Source organism: Microtus ochrogaster, chromosome 16 (assembly GCF_000317375.1).
Source record: "Microtus ochrogaster isolate Prairie Vole_2 chromosome 16, MicOch1.0, whole genome shotgun sequence".
NCBI lineage: Eukaryota > Metazoa > Chordata > Mammalia > Rodentia > Cricetidae > Microtus > Microtus ochrogaster.
Genome location: NC_022018.1, coordinates 62,201,641 through 62,216,843, shown reverse-complemented (window position 1 = coordinate 62,216,843; position 15,203 = coordinate 62,201,641). Strand labels below are relative to the sequence as shown.

At 50.7% G+C, this 15,203-nt stretch overlaps 1 protein-coding gene across 1 annotated transcript in view; it reads left to right on the top strand.

Moving 5' to 3' along the window:
- The window catches only part of Fancc (FA complementation group C), a 76,283-nt gene extending 65,385 nt beyond the window's left edge, over positions 1–10,898 (top strand). The window contains exons 12-14 of the mRNA XM_013349195.2: positions 1,084–1,258; positions 5,025–5,228; positions 9,631–10,898. Of these exons, the coding sequence (XP_013204649.1) occupies positions 1,084–1,258; positions 5,025–5,228; positions 9,631–9,777 (526 nt within the window). The 3' untranslated portion in view covers positions 9,778–10,898. The remainder of the gene's footprint in view (positions 1–1,083; positions 1,259–5,024; positions 5,229–9,630) is intronic.
- Positions 10,899–15,203: the final 4,305 nt, after the last annotated feature.

Sequence of the window (15,203 nt, the reverse complement as noted above, 5' to 3'; positions counted from 1 at the left end):
GCCCCCAGCTCATAGTGCCTCCAGTCCTGAGCTTGCTCACATCCAGACGATAAATGACTGCGTGTTCTTCATTTGCCCAAGGCCCTCTTGTCCCCTCTCCAAGTTCCTCTAGTGTGCCGAGCGTAGGTACTGCTGTGCTCACATGTATGATTGAATGCTTTCTCCATCAAACACTCTTCCCTGGCAGATTCTTATAACAGCTCACACAAAGGCTGGTGGTCGGGTGGGGTCATTGCCAGTTCCTGTGCACTCAGTAAGCCTTGAGGTATCTTATAGGAAAGGGTGTGGAGCAGCTGTAAGACCCGCCCCCCCTCGGAAGAAGAGAGGGGAAGGTCAGCCCAGACAGGGCGGTATTGTGAGTAGGGTTGGCTACTCAGTATACTCGCTGATGATCTGTGGGAGGGGGTAGGGACTTATGCAGCCCTGCTCCTTCAGCCTGTGCAGTGATGTCACCCTCCTCTGACAGGGTGGCACCTGCCTTCCTCTTCCCTTCAGTCCTGCAAACATGATTTAAAACATATAAATCTATCGTTCTAGGGGAGGTATAGGCCAGTGACTAGAAGGCAAGAACCATGCTTAGAACTTGGGGACTCCACAAGTCCTGCAGACACTGCAGAGGCCATGATACTCCTGTTGAACAAAGGTTCTCCTCAGGAGCTTAGGCTGTTCCACCCTTGTAGTGCTGGGACTGTCAGGACTGCAGTGCTGGAACAGAGTGCACCCCCACACACATTACACTACCAGAACCACTTGTGAGAATAGTGTATTTCTGCTGTTACCTCACCCCTTCCTCCTCATGCTGCCCCCCACAGTCCCCAGATCTCTCTCAGAGCCTAAAATCCTATAGGTGCCTGGATATAAAGATATAAATATCATTGCATGTGTGCATTGGAGGGTCCCTTGGTTTGTCCTGTGATGGGCTTAGGTGAGACACAAAGGTTTTTGGAATCCAGTTTGTCTCTGAGGGTCTTTCTTCAGTGGGTAAGTACAATTTAAAGTACTAGTTCACAAACATTAAAGTTACTGTGAACAAAAGGACGAGGATCGAATTGAGGCTGCCATGTGTGTCTTGCTCTGTTCCAGGTCCCAGCGAGACCCCTTCGAGAGCTGGTTTTTGTTGACCCACTTTGGAGGATGGGTTGATCTGGCCATGGAGCAGCTGCTGAGGGAGGAAGCTGAGCCCCCTGCAGACCTGCTGTGGCTCTTGGTGTTCTATTACAGCCCGCAGGACGGGAGTCGGCAGAGAGCACAGACCATGGTGAGTACAGGACTTAGTTCATGTCTGCTGAGCCCCACTCAGGCTCAGGGCACTTGTCATGTGTGCTGGGTGACTTAGCTCGCAGACCATGGTGTTCTCCTGCCTCCACAGGGACCTGAGATGAGGCTGCCCCAGCCGCCGGGCTTCTCATGCTCTGGGCCTCCTGTCCCCAGGGTTATTTGATCCCAGGTTCTGCTCAGTGGCCTCAGCTGCCCTCATGCTCACCCCAGGGTCCGTGCTCTAGGAGATGACACGCAGGCACGACAGCTGCTCTGAGACGCTGCTCTGTCCCAGGACAGCCTGGCCCCTGAGCCACTGTCTTCTCTCTTCTCTCCCCTCCCCCACACCCAGCAGCCTGTCCAGTCTCCTTCAGTCTCACTTACTATTTTCCGACATCAGCCAGACTCCTAAGGGAATCACATGATGTAACCATTTGGTCATCTAAATAACAGAGTTTCTATGCGCAGGACTGGGCATCTGTCTATGGCAAAGATGCTGTTATTTATGTAGAATGTAGTTATTTCAGGGAGCCACGTTTTGATTAAAGCTTTGTCACCTCCTTGCAAACATTTACTTATTGGCTTTTAAAGCTTCAGTCTAGGCCTGGAGAGACAGCTCAGTGGTTAAGAGCACTGGCTGTTCTTCCAGAGGACCTGGGTTTAATTCCCAGTACCCACATGGCAGCTCATAATGTAACTCCAGTTCCAGGGAATCTGACAGTCTCACACAGAACTATCTACAGGGAAAATACCAATGCACAGGAAATAAATTAAAGAAATACAACAAAACAAAGCCTTGGTTTCCAGTGCTTTTCCCCTTACTATAGTAATGCAAAGGAACAGGTTTCAGTGTGTATGGAATAGTGCTTCTGTCCGTTCCAGAATCAGAGGTTAGTGCAGTCTTGTGTTTCATGTGTTTAAAGCTGTGGTTCTCCAGCTGTGGGTGTAAAACAACCCCTTCACAGGGGTCATCAGAAAAACACAGATATTTACAGTGCAGTTCATAACAGTAGCAAAACTAGTTATGAAGTAGCAATAAAATAATTTTATGGTTGGGATCACCACAGCATGAGGAACTGTATTAAGGGGTCACAGCATTAGGAAGTTGAGAATCGCTGCCTTAAAGGCTTCCATAGCATGGTGAAGATGAGCTTTGGAATTCGAAAGAATTGAAATTTGAGGATAATATTGGATCAGAATGACGCATATTAAAGAAGTTATCCACATATGTATTTGAAGATTGCTGCATAATTCAAAAGGGAACAGTCTTCACTTTAAAACATCACATTTGGGCTGGTGAGATGACTCAACACATAATGGCACTTGACCTGAGTTCAACCCCAGAACCCACAGAATGGAGAGAGATCTAACTCCCCAGAGTTACCCTCTGACTTCACACACACCGTGTCACTCACACCAGCCATACACTAAATAAAGAAATAATAAAAATTGCAAATATATATCACATTAAACTGATTAAGCACAATTCTAGTTCATGGCTTTCATCTTGTAGTAGGATGATGAAGGTGTATGAAGCACTTGTTATTATTAGATTATTTGTGAACTAAATTGGTAGGTATATGTTAATTCATATGGAGCATAGATACGTATACAGACTGACTTTTGAAATACAGAGTAGTGTCCTGTAAGATTTAACTTATAGGGGCAAGCAAGATGGTTCAGTGAATAACGCCTTTAGCTGCCAAGCCTGGAAACCTGAGTTTGATCCTGGGGCACATCACAGAAGGCAAGAACCAACTCCCAAAGTGGTTTCTGACTTCCATACATGTAAGGCATACCTAGGCTGCACATGTGTGTGCATATGCACACATAATTTTTTTTTCTATTTAAAATGGACTTAGTTTCTAGAAAGGTCTACATTTGGCACCTTTTTCTACTAGCTAACTTGGATTCATGAATATTTTTCTTTAAAACTATGCCTCGGGGCTTGGCAGTGGTGGTGCACGCCTTTAATCCCAGTACTTAGGAGGCAGAGGCAGGTGGATCTCTGTGAGTTAGAGGCCTGGTCTACAGAGCTAGTTCCAGGACAGGCTCTAAAACTACAGAGAAACTCTGTCTCAAAAAAAAAAAATAAAGCCTCGGTCTTTCTTGGGGTAATTAGACACCTGAATAAAAGCAGCCACTCCATTCAGAGTAGCTTGGTGTTGTCTGTCTTTCCTCCTTAGCCGGGCACTCAGGGGCAGCCACTGCCTAGTACTAGAAGCCAGAACCTCTGGAGTTTGCTGTTAAACCCGTAAGTCACAGTCACTCAGCAGCAGACAGCCCTCTGTTGGCCAGCCTTGGGCCAGAGAACACCTGTCCTGCCTGGGGTGCACCTCTGCCAGCTGTGTTCGTCTGCTCTGGCTCTGAAGACTGTATTCTAGGTACCCTTTGGCTTGGCCAGGGCCTCACACCCTTCAGATACTGTCTTCTCACTTGTAGGAATCTTCTGGAAAGGCAGAGATTCACACAGCTGCTTGCACACAGTGGGCGTCAAAGCAGAGTCATAGCTGCAGGAGCTGAAATGTTCTGAGCTTGCATAAGCTGCTAGTGTTGAAGTGGACTAGCACGTTGCCAGGAAGAGTCTCATTACCAGGTAGTGCTCAGGCATGCGACTGGCTCATGGTACACATGGATATGTAGGAGAGGGGCAGGAAACAGTTACTCCCAATGCATGAAGCGTGGGGATTGTTCATCATTCCTTCATCTTCATGTTTTCCATAGTGAGCAAAAGTAAATTTTTATAATGTAGAACGAAAATAAGAAAATACTTCAAAGAGCACACGCCTCCCTTATAGAAGCATCTAGACACAGAAGGCACGTGAGGTGCAGTCAGTGTGGACAGAACAGCATCTAGTACAGGCAGAGAGAAGCTTCTCTCCTGGAGTGCTCAGAGTTTGCAGACTCCAGAGATGTCATTGGCCGAGGTGGTGGCCATCCAGGGAACACCGCTCCCTCAGTGGAGAATGCTGTGGTTCCTTTCTCATAGTCAGCCTTGTCAGGAGCCATTATCCCTGACAGATGGCTCTGAGTGGGGCCTAAACTTGCAGACCCGCAGAAGCAGCCGTGGGAATTCTCAGAACAGGTCGGCGGAGCCTTTCTGCAGGACGGACCTTGGATGCGATGTCCTGTGCAGCATCTCTGCAGCCCCCAGCTTCTGCCTCGCTCTGTGAGCCACAGGAGTCTCAACATGAAATAAATATTTTTTATGCAAAAACAACCCACGGACTTAGAACAGTCACTGTTATTATGTGGATTCCACAGACTTGTGACCTCTGCTTGAGCTGTGAGCATGTACGAACAACTGTTCCAGTGTCTGCAACAGAACAGACGTGTTTGTGTGTGTGTGGCCTGCGCTTCCCTCGCAGCCCAGGCAGGGGCAGCCTGCATTCTTACAGCACCGCCCAGTGGGCCTGTGCCTCTAGCTGATTGTGGCTGATAGTGAGGGGTCCTCTTCAAGGGGCCTTTTGTTTCCCCACAATAAGAAAGTTCTAACGACATTCTGCTGAGGACTTGCCTTCATTTGCCTTCATATAAAAAAGGTCAGGTCCTGGCATAGCGCCCTGGCTGCTTTGTGGGCAAGAGGAAAGAAAGTCAAGAAATTTCCATTGTGTCCATTTTGGTTTATGTAGAGCTGTGTGTGAATTAGCCAAGCTTGGGTGCCTGACTATCTCTCTCCCTGGGGCTTTGAAGCATCAGACAAGTCCTAGAGTCACACCAGTGTCACACCCTCTCTAAGGTCTCACCCTCTGAACTTTACTACCCAGGTGGAGCTGAAGGCATTGCTCAACCGCCTCCTGATGCTGCTCAGAAGTGGCCCCCTCTCCGCTGCCGATCTGCAGAAAGCAGCTGAGATTCCCAGTGCAGACCCCAGGCCACCTGTATGCAGACAGCTTGTCAGACGCCTGCTTCTTAGCCTCTTGCTCTGGACCCCAGAAGGCCATGCAGTTGCCTGGGAAGCTGTCACCCATGTAAGTCGCTCTTTTTCCAGACTGCACCACATATGTACACTCTAAGTGAAAGGTAGGGTTACCTCCTAGAGGGTCCTGGGTATGGAGGTCAGTAGAGCCACAGTGAGCACATACCCAGAACCCTCCGTGCTGTTCAGGAGGTGCACGGAGGGGAAGACATACCTGCTGCACGCTGGGGAGAGAAGTCCGGCTCCGGTGACAACATGCTCCTAAGTAGCGACAAGGCCATTACTTCAGGAGAGAGAGGCTTTGGCTAATACATGGGTCACAGCAAAAGGCAAGCTAAAGTGAGACAAACAACTGCAAAGGAGTTATTCTGTATTTTGTTTTCACATAGCTTCGTGGTGCTGGGCAGGCAAGGTAGATCACTGTGGCGAGAATGTATGGTAGGGCTGTCTACCTGTGGTGTTCAAGAAACAGCGGGATGGAGACATCCCTAAGGACTTCCCCAGTGGGCCTCTTCCTCCAGATAGTTTCCAGGGCCTCCTAAATAGTACTAGCAGTTGAGCACCAAGCCCCAGCACACGAGTCTCTCGGGAAGATAATAGCTAGTTAGAGAGTCTTCTGGAAGCACACATGCATTGATGGCTTTGTAAAGGGGTTGGCCGGAAGTGTGTCCAATGGTGACACAAGACCTTGCAGTAGCGTTTTGAATGTGACACCAAAAACAACAAAAGGGCCTGGTGGTGGTGGCACACACCTTTAATCCTAGCACTCGGGAGGCAGAGGCAGGTGGATCTCTGTGAGTTCGAGGCCAGCCTGGTCTACAAGAGCTAGTTCCAGGACAGGCTCCAAAGCTACTGAGAAACCCTGTCACAAAAAAGTAACAACAAAAAAAAAAACCCCACACACAACAAAAGGAAAAGACAGAAACATTGGGCTGTATGTAAGTTTGCAGCCTGTGCATCAAAGGGAACTATCAGAGCACACGGCTGGCTCTCAGAATGGAGAAAATCAGTTAGGGAGTATCTGGCAGGAGTTATGTATTCTAAATATGTGAAGATTCTTAGAACTGACAACAAAGCTAAACCACCTCACTAAAAGATGGGTGAAGGAATTGACCCTTTCTTCTCCACGGAAGATGTGTGAATGTTCACAAGCACTGGGGAAGATGCCCCGTGGTACTGTGTTACCATCACACCGTGTGAATGTTCACAAGCACTGGGGAAGATGCCCCGTGGTACTGTGTTACCATCACACCTGGGGAGGTGCCCGTGGCACCATGTCACACACCTGGGGAGGTGCCCGTGGCACTGTGTTACCATCACACCTGGGGAGGTGCCCGTGGCACCATGTCACACACCTGGGGAGGTGCCCGTGGCACCGTGTCACACACCCGATGGCAGAGGCTTAGACAGGCATCTGTGTACCAGAATTGTCGGCTGTTAGCAGGAGCAAGAAGGCATGCATGACCGGATAGGCGCAGGCGGCTGTGCAGACACACCATGGATTACCAGGTCTGATGCAGTTGATAGTAGGTGCTTCTGAATCATGGAAGTGGGAATTCTGACCTCGTCATAAATGCTCACTACTTCTGTGACGTCTTCCAGGGCCACACATCCCCCCTGCTTTTCAGTCCTGTCGCCCTCACAGACTACAGTGGCCTAGGCACCGACTAAGATGTGAGAAAGGACCCCAGCAAAATTTCCTGGAGATACCAGCCCTCTGATTGGTGTTCCAGCAACATTTCCATATTCAAGACAGGCCACATTCCCCACTCCCACAGAGACTTCTGAGGGGAGTTGGGCCTTGTACAGCACACACCTGATCAGGCCTGTTCCAGCCACCCACTAACAGTGCTAATCTACAGCCGGTACTGCAGCATCCCAGAAACCCAGGTCAGTTGAGCTGCCTAGCGTGCAGAGAAAGCCATACGCTGGTTCCTCCAAGTGCTCCATCCTGGCATCCAGCAGGCCGCCAGGGACTGTCCTTACAGATACAACTGTTAACACACACCCTGCCTTTAGAGGGGCTTCTGACCCCATCCCAGTCAATGGCGGGAGTCATCTCCATACAACAGAGCCTTCTGTAAGAGCAGTGCGGGTGTCACCGCCCGAGGAGCCCGGCCTAGGGCAGACGAGTGTGAACTCAGAGCTGGCAGTGGCTGCCTTCAGCCTCCTCCCCCTGGAGCAGTGTCTCCAGCTTCAGCCCGGGGGTGGCTCCTGCTGTGTTCCTGGCTTCTCTTCTGGTTTGGGCCTTCTGACTTGCCACAGACCTCAGTAGCCATCTGCTCGGGCTTCTTTCTTTGCCTCTGCCCTGACATGCTTGTCCAGCTCCCAAGGCTATAGCCAGGGTTCAAAAAAAAAAAAACAAAACTCCACAGTGTAGCGAACCTGAACTTCAGGGTCTTTGCCTTTTTGGTTTTATCTGAGGGTATGGGTTGCTCAGGTCATGCTCTTTGTTTTTCCTCTAATTGTCTCCTAGGTTCTAGTTCTTCCTGGGTCTCCTGTGTTTCAGTTCTCCATCCCAGTTCTCTCTTACTTCTCTGTTCACCCAGCTTAAATGATTTTTTTACAGGACGCTTGAGCAGTAAGAAAAAAAGCTCCTTGGTCATAGCATATTCCTTGGGTAAACAAGGAGCCGAGCTATTTACCGTGGCCGTTCAAGGTTCATGGTTTTAGGCGTAAGACTGTGACCAGAGGCTGCGGCACAGTGCCCGGGTGAGGCAAGCTGCAGACAGATCTGCACAAGGGAGTCAGGTTTTATTGGCCAGACTTGGCAAGCAAAAAATTGGTCTGAATTTTTTTTTATGTTGTTTTGTGTTAATAACCTTGGTTAGACATCTGTAACTCTCACAGTGTGCATATCTGTAAAGGTTTTAACTTATGATCCGTTTACAGAAACATTCAGTCTAGTTTGAACTTGCTCTGAGGTAAGAATGTGTGGCTTAGGATAGAGTGGGAGAAATTGTTTTCTTGATTTAGTCTGAGTAAAAGGAACAAAGCAGGCTTTTAAGTGTCTTGCAGTCCTTGTGTTGACAATAGATCTAGTTATGAAGCGTATCCTAGTATATTTTCTGTATATCCAAGTTATGCAGCTTAATGAGAAGTCATCATCCTGATCGTCCACAGATCATGTCCCCAAGACTGAGAGCCAACCATGAGATTACATATACACACCACATGATATCAATACAGTGCAGGTATTGGGGAGACATCACAGCTGCTTTTGCACATGGGAAATTACAGACAGGAGCAGCAGCTTCCAGAGTTGGTGATCCCACAGGCCTTTCCTGCACGGATTTTCCTGTCAGACCCCTCCTCTGGTAGGCTGACCTCGGAACCCTGGCTGTCACCTGCTGCAGCTCCCACTCTCCGGCACTGACTGGTGCCAGGATGGGTCTGTTTGGAGCCCTCACTGCATTTTGTGAACTTCCTCTTTCTTGTCTTCACTGTACTTCCTCCCGCATCGGTCTGAGATGGGGAAACAGCTCTAAAGTTGCTGCACTTGCTATGCTTAAACCCTGTACAGACTGCCGTGGTTCAGGCCAGCAGGGCATGTTTCTGTGACGCCATGCTGGGGAAAAGTGGGAGGTTATGCTGTGTAGTGATTGCCTGCCCCTGAGTGGGAGGCAGTCTTGGCCCAGAGTCTAGACACACATTAGCTCTTTAAGGCATCTAGGGACTGGTGCACCAGGAAGGACAGAGGCCGCCTCTAAATGAAGGCCATCGCAGCACCACAGACCTGCGACTCTTGAGTCACAACCTGGCAGTGACCAGTCAGATGCCAAGGGCCTGCAGATGCGTCCAGGCTGGAGCATGGCCTCAGCACCATGGCCAAGGTGTGCAGATGCAGAGACTGCAGCCCTGACCAGCATGCTTCACTTTACTGGTGGCCAGAGTAGGACCAGGGAGGAAGGGCTGCGCTATGGGCCAGTGAAGGCTCAAAGCCACAAAGGTATGGCGAACCTCGGGTCACCCTAGAGAAAGAGACCTGGTGAGACAAGAGGAAGCTGAGCTGGGGCTAAGCCTGCAGGTTCTTGTTTGCCCCACTCACAACAAATGTGTGTCTTTCTCCAAACTCGGGGCTCCTATGCTGCTGTACCTAAAAGGAATCCTGGTCAACGTCCTGCACAGGTGACATTTGAGAGTCTCAACTGTGGTTCTGGGGGGCTGTAATGAGGGCTGCTTGCTCTTACAGCACATAATCCCAAAGCTGTGGCAGTGAGCTGGGAAGTCCTGCTGCCTCCACCCTGCTTGTGTGTGAACTCCTGTGGGGAGGTTGGTCATCAGGAATTGGCCCCACTGTTTGGGGGGGGGGGGCTGGGGACAGACATGCTTTGATAATCACCTTGTTAACAAAGCAGAGGTGAACCTACTTCCCCTGCAGCCTCACTCTGAGTGTACCAGACAGAGGGGTCCCCAGGTAGTGTCCTCATCTTTCCTTTCTTCCTTCATTGCAGATGGCCCACACGGATGCTATCACCCATGAAATTGTTGGCTTTCTTGACCAGATCTTGTATAGATCGGATCTCCTTTGTGCCGAAGCCTCACGAAAACTGGCCGGAGAGCTCCTTCAGGAGCTGAGCCCAGGCCCAGCTCGGGTCTAGCAGGCAGCACAGAAAGCACAGGGCCTGCATGGGAGTCTGCCTCGTGAGGACACTGTGTGGGGTCCAGAACCAGGAGAGTGCTCACATCTGTGCCTTGGCCCAGTTCAGTGATGCACGACTCCTCCAGGGCACTTGGTGCCCGCTGGCCAGGGGGGCCCAGGTCACCTGTCACGTCCCAGTCTTGGGTGAGCCTGCATGGTGACAGCTAGCTCTGGCTAGTTTGCTGACTCGCTTCGTCCTTCCCGTTCTGATGACGCTGCCCAGTGGCCGGAGACCGGAGCCCTGGAGAGGATGAGGCTGCGCCGCGCACATGAGCGCCTGCCTCCTTTGCTCTGCAGTGCAGCAATGCTGCAGTGCATCCATTGCAGCCGAGGGAGCAGAGGTGGCCAGGGAAGGGTCAGTGCTTCCTCCTCCTCATGCCCCAAGAAGGCAACAAACAAACCCAAACCCTACCTCTTGGGTGGCCCATGTCTAGTAAAACAGAGAGAGGATTTGGGAACTGAAAATTCGTAAGTCTCTCCTCGCCACTTGCTGTAGATGGCAATGCTGGGCGAGTGAGCAGAGAAGGCCACCCAGCTGTGGTCCTGTGGACTTGCTACAAGAACCGCTGCCCACGTGCAGATCGGCTTCAGTGCTCAGCTCTACCTGGGGGGACGTGCTGGCTGCCGTCACAGTTGCGTCAAGGCACTGTGGCCTAAAGTGGAGGGCGCTGGCTTTCTCTTGCATTTGTGCATCTGGGCTGTCAGCAGCCAGGGAAACCACTGACCAGCATGCTTGCTCGGTCCGTCTTACCCACCCTGCTGATGGGCCCACTGCATTGCCAAGCTGCTCACAGGAGATTGGGGCTGGACTTACCTGTTCCATTCTAAATAGAAACTTGTACTTAATTTTATAGTCAATGTTTCCCAAAGAGTAAAAACCGTCCCGGTCCTACCTGTAAAAGCTTCGAGTCTTACAAACCTTAGGCCTGGCTTGGAAAAGACCAATTGTGACTCACCTTGAGGACAAGCTGGGGTTCTGTTCCAGAGAACGGAGGATGACTGGAAGGCAGAGAGATGTGTGTGTCCTTAGAGTTAGGGTTCGTGTTCCGTGTAGCCAAACTTGATTATAACCACACGCACCTCAGAGTTGCTGAGTTACTGTCCGTTCTGAATGGAAGAACAGGACAGCACAGCCATTTTCTTCTCCCTGTGTGTTCACACATGCGTGCCCCTCCTCGATCAGGAAGGATGGGATCATGTCCACTCTGCTTCCCTATGACTCAGCCCACTCAGGCATGACCAGTCTGGGTGAACTGTGCCAAGCATCTTGAGTCAGTTCCCTGGTTGCTCAGTCACCTGACATGGCATACCAGGACACCTGACCGCAGATAAGAAAAGACTCTCATATCTGAGCTCCAGGTAGCCAGCTCCTTGTAATGGTGTTTGCTTCATAGCCTATTTCCTCCTAATGGTCTGAAGTCCAGGGATAGAGGCGGCCGAGAAAAGTACCACAGAGACATGGATGGTTGGCAAGGTATTTCCTAGTGCCACAGAACCCAGGACAGCCTAGTCCGAGGAACGTGCGGAATGAATGAACAGTGTGTGCTTCCCTCTTTCTTTCCCTCCCTTTCCAACCAGAGTACGGTGCTGCTCCTAGCTAGATGCCGAACTTTAACATGAAGTCTTGGTTTTATGAAACCATTATGAGCCATTAGCCATCAGAAGCCATCCACAGCCAACAATCCAACGTTAAGACAAAATAAGCATCTAAAAACCAGGCCCTCGTTTGTTCCCCCACCAGGTAAACCCCCTCCTCTAACCCTTTCGGGCACACACCTTCTGCACCCGCATATGGGTGGGAACTGTGTGGTGTGATACAGAAAACACCACCTTCCTGGGGAAAGGACTGGCGCTGTCCTCAGTGGTCCACACAGCATCAGTCCACAGGGGTGGGAAAGGAAACTGGGTGTGTAAAGTCAGCAGAGCGTGGGTGTGCATGCCTGCCCTGCTGACCTGCAGACCTGACGGTGTGCGTGTGCCTGCCCTGCTGACCTGCAGACCTGGCGGGTGTGCATGCCTGTCCTGCCGACTGCAGACCTGGCGGGTGTGCGTGTGCCTGCCCTGCTGACCTGCAGACCTGGTGGGTGTGCGTGTGCCTGCTGACCCGCAGACCTGGCGGGTGTGCGTGTGCCTGCCCTGCCTACTGCAGACCTGCTGTGCAGCTCTAGCAGGGTGACTGATGCTTAGTGGGTTTTGAAAGCATGAAAACAGGTCCAGGCTTCAGTCCCGTGGTTGATTCTTCTAGTCCTGATGCACTTATGGGGCACTTCTCACCTAGAGCATCCCAGGACACACTGGGGAGTCTCCAGAGGGCAGGAAATCGTGCCCAGGCCACAGAACACAACACTAAGTGTGCCACACAGAGGCCCCTGCTAAGCAAAGAAGGGCAGCTAGCTACTAAGAAGTCAGGCCCTAAGGACAAAGGCCTTATTCCCGTTTTGGCAGAAAGGCAGGTCCTGAGCTGATACCACAGTTGTGGCCTAGAATACAGGAAGGGTCTATAGCTAGGGAGGCCCCCATGGCTCTCCCAGACCCAGGAAGCAGCCCAGCAGCACAGAGGGATGTTGGCAAGAAGTTCTTCTCAAATGAGGTGTAACCAGTACTGTGGTTGCTGTATTTTGCTGTAGGGCTGAGCTAGAAGCACCCCTCCCTCAGTGTTGTGGACCAATACAGCAGACGTTCCAGATGCCACACCTGGTTGTCCTCTCTACAGAAGACTGATAAAACTGGCTGTTTGCATAAACAAAAGAAAGCCTCCTGACTACAAACAATGACCTGGAAAAGCACAGGCCACATAGGACCAAAAACCACTGCTCCAGCCAGGCAGGCAGGTCTCTGGGTTCAAGGCCAGCCTGGTCTACAGAGTGAACCCTAGGACAGCTAGGGCTACACAGAGAAATCCTGCCTCAAAACAAACAAAAAAGTCACTTCTCTAAATCTGAAACTTCTTAGATCAGTAAGAAATGGCCAGCAACCCAAGAGACTGAGAAAGCACAAAACATTGAACATGATGGGAAAATACAAACACTTTCTGAACACTGGAAAGGGACTTTCCATTGTGTTAGAGAATGCAAGCGAGTGGAGTTATAGCTCCACAGTGCGCTGGAGGTCTGTAGAAAGGCTTTGACAGGCAGGGAGTCGTCAACACAAGCTAAACTTGAGTGCACATCTCCTAGGAACAGTACGGTAACAGTCACATCCAGAATCCACCTGTGTTCACTTACCCCAAAGAAGGTAAGGTGAGCATTCGGGTGGGACCTGTACACCAGTGTCCACTCACTGAAGACCGGGGTGATACAGTGTCGCTGCACACAAATGGCAGCCGGTCACGTTTACAGAAGGGATGCAGCTTCTGAGATGGCTCAGCAGATGAAGGCGTTGGAGAGACCCGACACCACTCAGCTGTCCTCTGATCTCTCACGAGTGCAGGATAATTATAAATACAAAATTCTTAATAGTGAAAACCTCACAGATTCCAATATGGAAGATGTTAGCTCAGCTAGACCGGCTAGACAGATGCTAAAGAACACTGCAGCATTCACACACCATCCCTAGAACAGAGAAGCTCATGATCGTCTAGTGGCGCCTGCAGGGACTCGGGAGAGCAGTTAGTTAGGGGTGAGGTTAGTCTATCAGAGTAGAAATGAGACTCTCTGGTGAGAGGAAGTCCAGAATACAGATGCTGGTGTCAGCAGCACTGACGTCTGCTGCCAAAACAGCAAAGCAGTGAGTTCTATGCTGTGAATATTTTACCACAATAAAACCACTAATCTAAATTATAGTCTGGCCTCCCTGTAATGCACAGCTCTTCAGGTGTCCTTTCCCGTCTCACATGCCCTGGATTCCAGCGGCAAGCACATTGAAGTTTCCTCAGATGCTAGTAACTCTGCATACACAAAACCAGGGCTATACCAGTTAGTTAGGGTATAGCTAACACTGGGGGGAGCCCTGCTAAGAGAGGTGAGCAGAGCTTAGGAAGGAAAGCATACCCAAGGCCTGGCTCTGTCATCCAGGTTAGCATGTGGCTAACAGGTGAGAACAGCTTTCCTGCCCAGTTACAGAAGAGACCAGAGATGGAACAGAGGACTCCGACAAAGTGCGTACGTGAACCAAATGTGTCTATCGCATGAAAATAACCCAAATGTGTAACTACTGTGTCCATGGATTCTTTCCCCGAGGAGTCGACCAACTGCAATAGAAATGCCTTAAAAGAATGTGCTCACTGCCCTCATTCAAACTTTTTTCTTCCTCATTCCCACCTAACACAGCATCCAACCATTTCTGGTCCACATCATCTCGTGCAGGGAGCCTAGGGATGGTTTAGGAATGAGGGAAGGCAGGGGATAAACCCAGCACTGTGGGTCCAGGTGTCTGTCGTCCCAACTCTAGAGAAGGGGTGGGAGGATCTGAAGGTGTCCTAAGGGGCACCAGCTCCTATACAGACTTGGGTGTCACAGACTTTGGAATTTGTGAAGGGCACCATTGCTGCTCCAAGGCAGGGTGCTGGTCTGTGTGCTTGCCGGACCATGATGGAGACGCCTCTGCTGGGGGTAAATGTAGGAATGGGAGTTCGTACAGTGATTGGCTGAGGCAGAGATGAGGTAAACAGACAGGAAGCTGTCCAGTTTTCAGAGTGTCTGCTTGTGTGCATGTGGAGAAAGAACTGGGAGGAGGGAGGAAGAAGGACAAGGGAGTAGGAGGAAGGAAGCAGGAAGGCTGTGGTCTCCTGTACACAAAGTCAGCTTCTTGGTTGATTTAGGAGGGGTTTTGTCAAACAGTGCTGAGTAAAACAGGCCAAAGGCCATCTGTGACTTTAAAGGAGACATCTGCATTCCCCGTGCCTTCGTCAGCATGGTGACACTTTCACTGCTTTTTCCCAGTCCTCGCAGTCCAGCATCTCTCTAGCTGGAGCCATGTGTTCCGCCATGCATCCTGAGGACTTGGGCTCCATCTGCCATGTGCCCAGCCTTGTCCAGTCACCATCCCTACGCCACAACCCCCACCTTCCCAAAGCCTCCCACCCCTGAGCAAACCTCACAGCTGTCTCCATCCTTTGCGGAGCCGTGCTGCTGAGCCTCCAGAGACTTCAGCACTGAGGCGGGGTGAGGTTGTGTAGTCCCAGGTGGCTTTGCTCCTTCCAGCCTCTCAAAGATGGAAACTCCACCAGGTTTAGAAGGTTACACTTTTTCCACGGATTATCTCATTCAGACAGTGGGCAGCAAGGGAAGACCTACCGGAGGGTAAAAGGACTGTGCAACTTGACACTCAATGGTACAATTAGGTGTGGTTGCCACACATCCCCACTGCCACCCCCCGGGGGTGCAGACCCGAGCAGCAGTGCACCAGACCAAAATGGGGCTTAGACAAGGCAAGATGGTGACAAAG